This window comes from Phytophthora parasitica (assembly GCF_000247585.1).
Source record: "Phytophthora parasitica INRA-310 unplaced genomic scaffold supercont2.236, whole genome shotgun sequence".
NCBI lineage: Eukaryota > Oomycota > Peronosporomycetes > Peronosporales > Peronosporaceae > Phytophthora > Phytophthora nicotianae.
This window is the reverse complement of record NW_008649222.1, coordinates 3,745-5,127: the sequence shown is the minus strand read 5'-3', so window position 1 is coordinate 5,127 and position 1,383 is coordinate 3,745. Positions and strand designations below refer to the sequence as shown.

Here is a 1,383-nt window from a genome sequence, read left to right as displayed (position 1 = left end):
TTATGCCGTGTTGAATATGTGATACCACTACACGCTGGGTGGAATCGCTTGCCCTGACATCACTGGATACTACAACGCCAGCGTATCCGTAGCACCAATTTCCGAAACCGAGTCTTTTTTTTTGTTTCGCTAAGTAGAACAAAAGTTACAGTTTCTTTACTTATCTGCTTTGTAGCCATAAATTTTGTTCTACTAAGCGTTTTTATTCAAACACAGCAGATAACGGTTCAAAAAAGGGACAGCGGTCAGTCTCGCAGAATGTTTTGCGGTGTACCTGACCTTGGTCAGTCGTTTGGGACCTTCCTACGCTAATGTACACTTTGGCGAGAGGTAATACTAGATGGCGGTTTCGTCGATGTTGTAGACGATAGAGTGCGTAAAACAGCTTTGTGTGTTTTTTTTTCAATACGCTATCGCAAACGATACCTACGTTTAGGCTAGATGTGCCGCTGGTTTTTCTTTCGTGTGTTGAGCAACGTGAAATGTAAACCATGGCTAAATAAAGTACAGAACATATTAGATTCTTTTTTTTTTAGAAAATTGAAAACAGCATGCAATATTAGCGTTTGGAAAAGCGCTGAAGCAAGCGCATGATCGCATTGTCAGCAGAAAAGATAGTCTTCTTACCCGCCACGTAGTTGCTAAATCAGCGTTTGTGGTTTGTTCGTATATACTCTAGCATCATGGTAATGCACCTTGGGTACAATTTTTTTAACATGTTTGATTAATAGTAAAATAGCAGCAATAGTAGCGAACATTCGTCTTCGTCACGACGCATATCCTTCATGAGGATTAGGAGTCCATGAGTAATGGAATCGTTTCCTTTCGGCTTCGGCCTTTCAGCGTCTTGCTTGTTTGCGCTCCTTTGAAGCTGAAGATGGACTCATGCTGAGCTACTCAGTCTGCTCAGCGTGAGTCCATTTTCTGCCCATCACGCTCCATCACGGTGGGTGACGGTGCGTAGAGGGTAACCCAGGAAGTCGGCGGCAGGCTAAGCACCGATTTCAGATGCAAGCTGGAGAGCATCACGCTTCTCTCGCATGATGTGCGTGCGCTGCTTAGAGGACCTTGTCGCGGTAGCCATGGAGCCTGAAAATGTAAAGTGAGTGCGAAGATCCGTACGTGCCCGTCGCGCAATTGGCGTTAGAATTGTTTGTCTGCAAACCAGTCAATATATTTCCGATGCGATTGGGTAGTATTATAAATAAGGAGCCACTCAAAGAGTCTAAAGTTGGAATCATACACTGATTTAGGATATGTTTTCCTTTGGTGGATTGCCTGGTGCCAATTTTTTTTCAGTGGATAGCGCTAGAGTCCACGTATTCTTTTTCAGGCGTTGCCCAGGTTCCAGGCTTTTAGTGTCAATTGATCCGGATATTGCCC

At 44.1% G+C, this 1,383-nt stretch overlaps 1 protein-coding gene across 1 annotated transcript; it reads right to left on the bottom strand.

Moving 5' to 3' along the window:
* Positions 1-883: 883 nt before the first annotated feature.
* On the bottom strand, positions 884-1,084 carry PPTG_24803 (hypothetical protein; the record flags this gene model as incomplete). The annotated part of the gene is made up of 2 exons (XM_008918586.1): positions 884-924; positions 1,000-1,084. 2 exons carry the CDS (start codon positions 1,082-1,084, stop codon positions 884-886), a joined length of 126 nt encoding a protein of 41 aa, XP_008916834.1.
* Between the last annotated feature and the right edge of the window lie 299 nt (positions 1,085-1,383).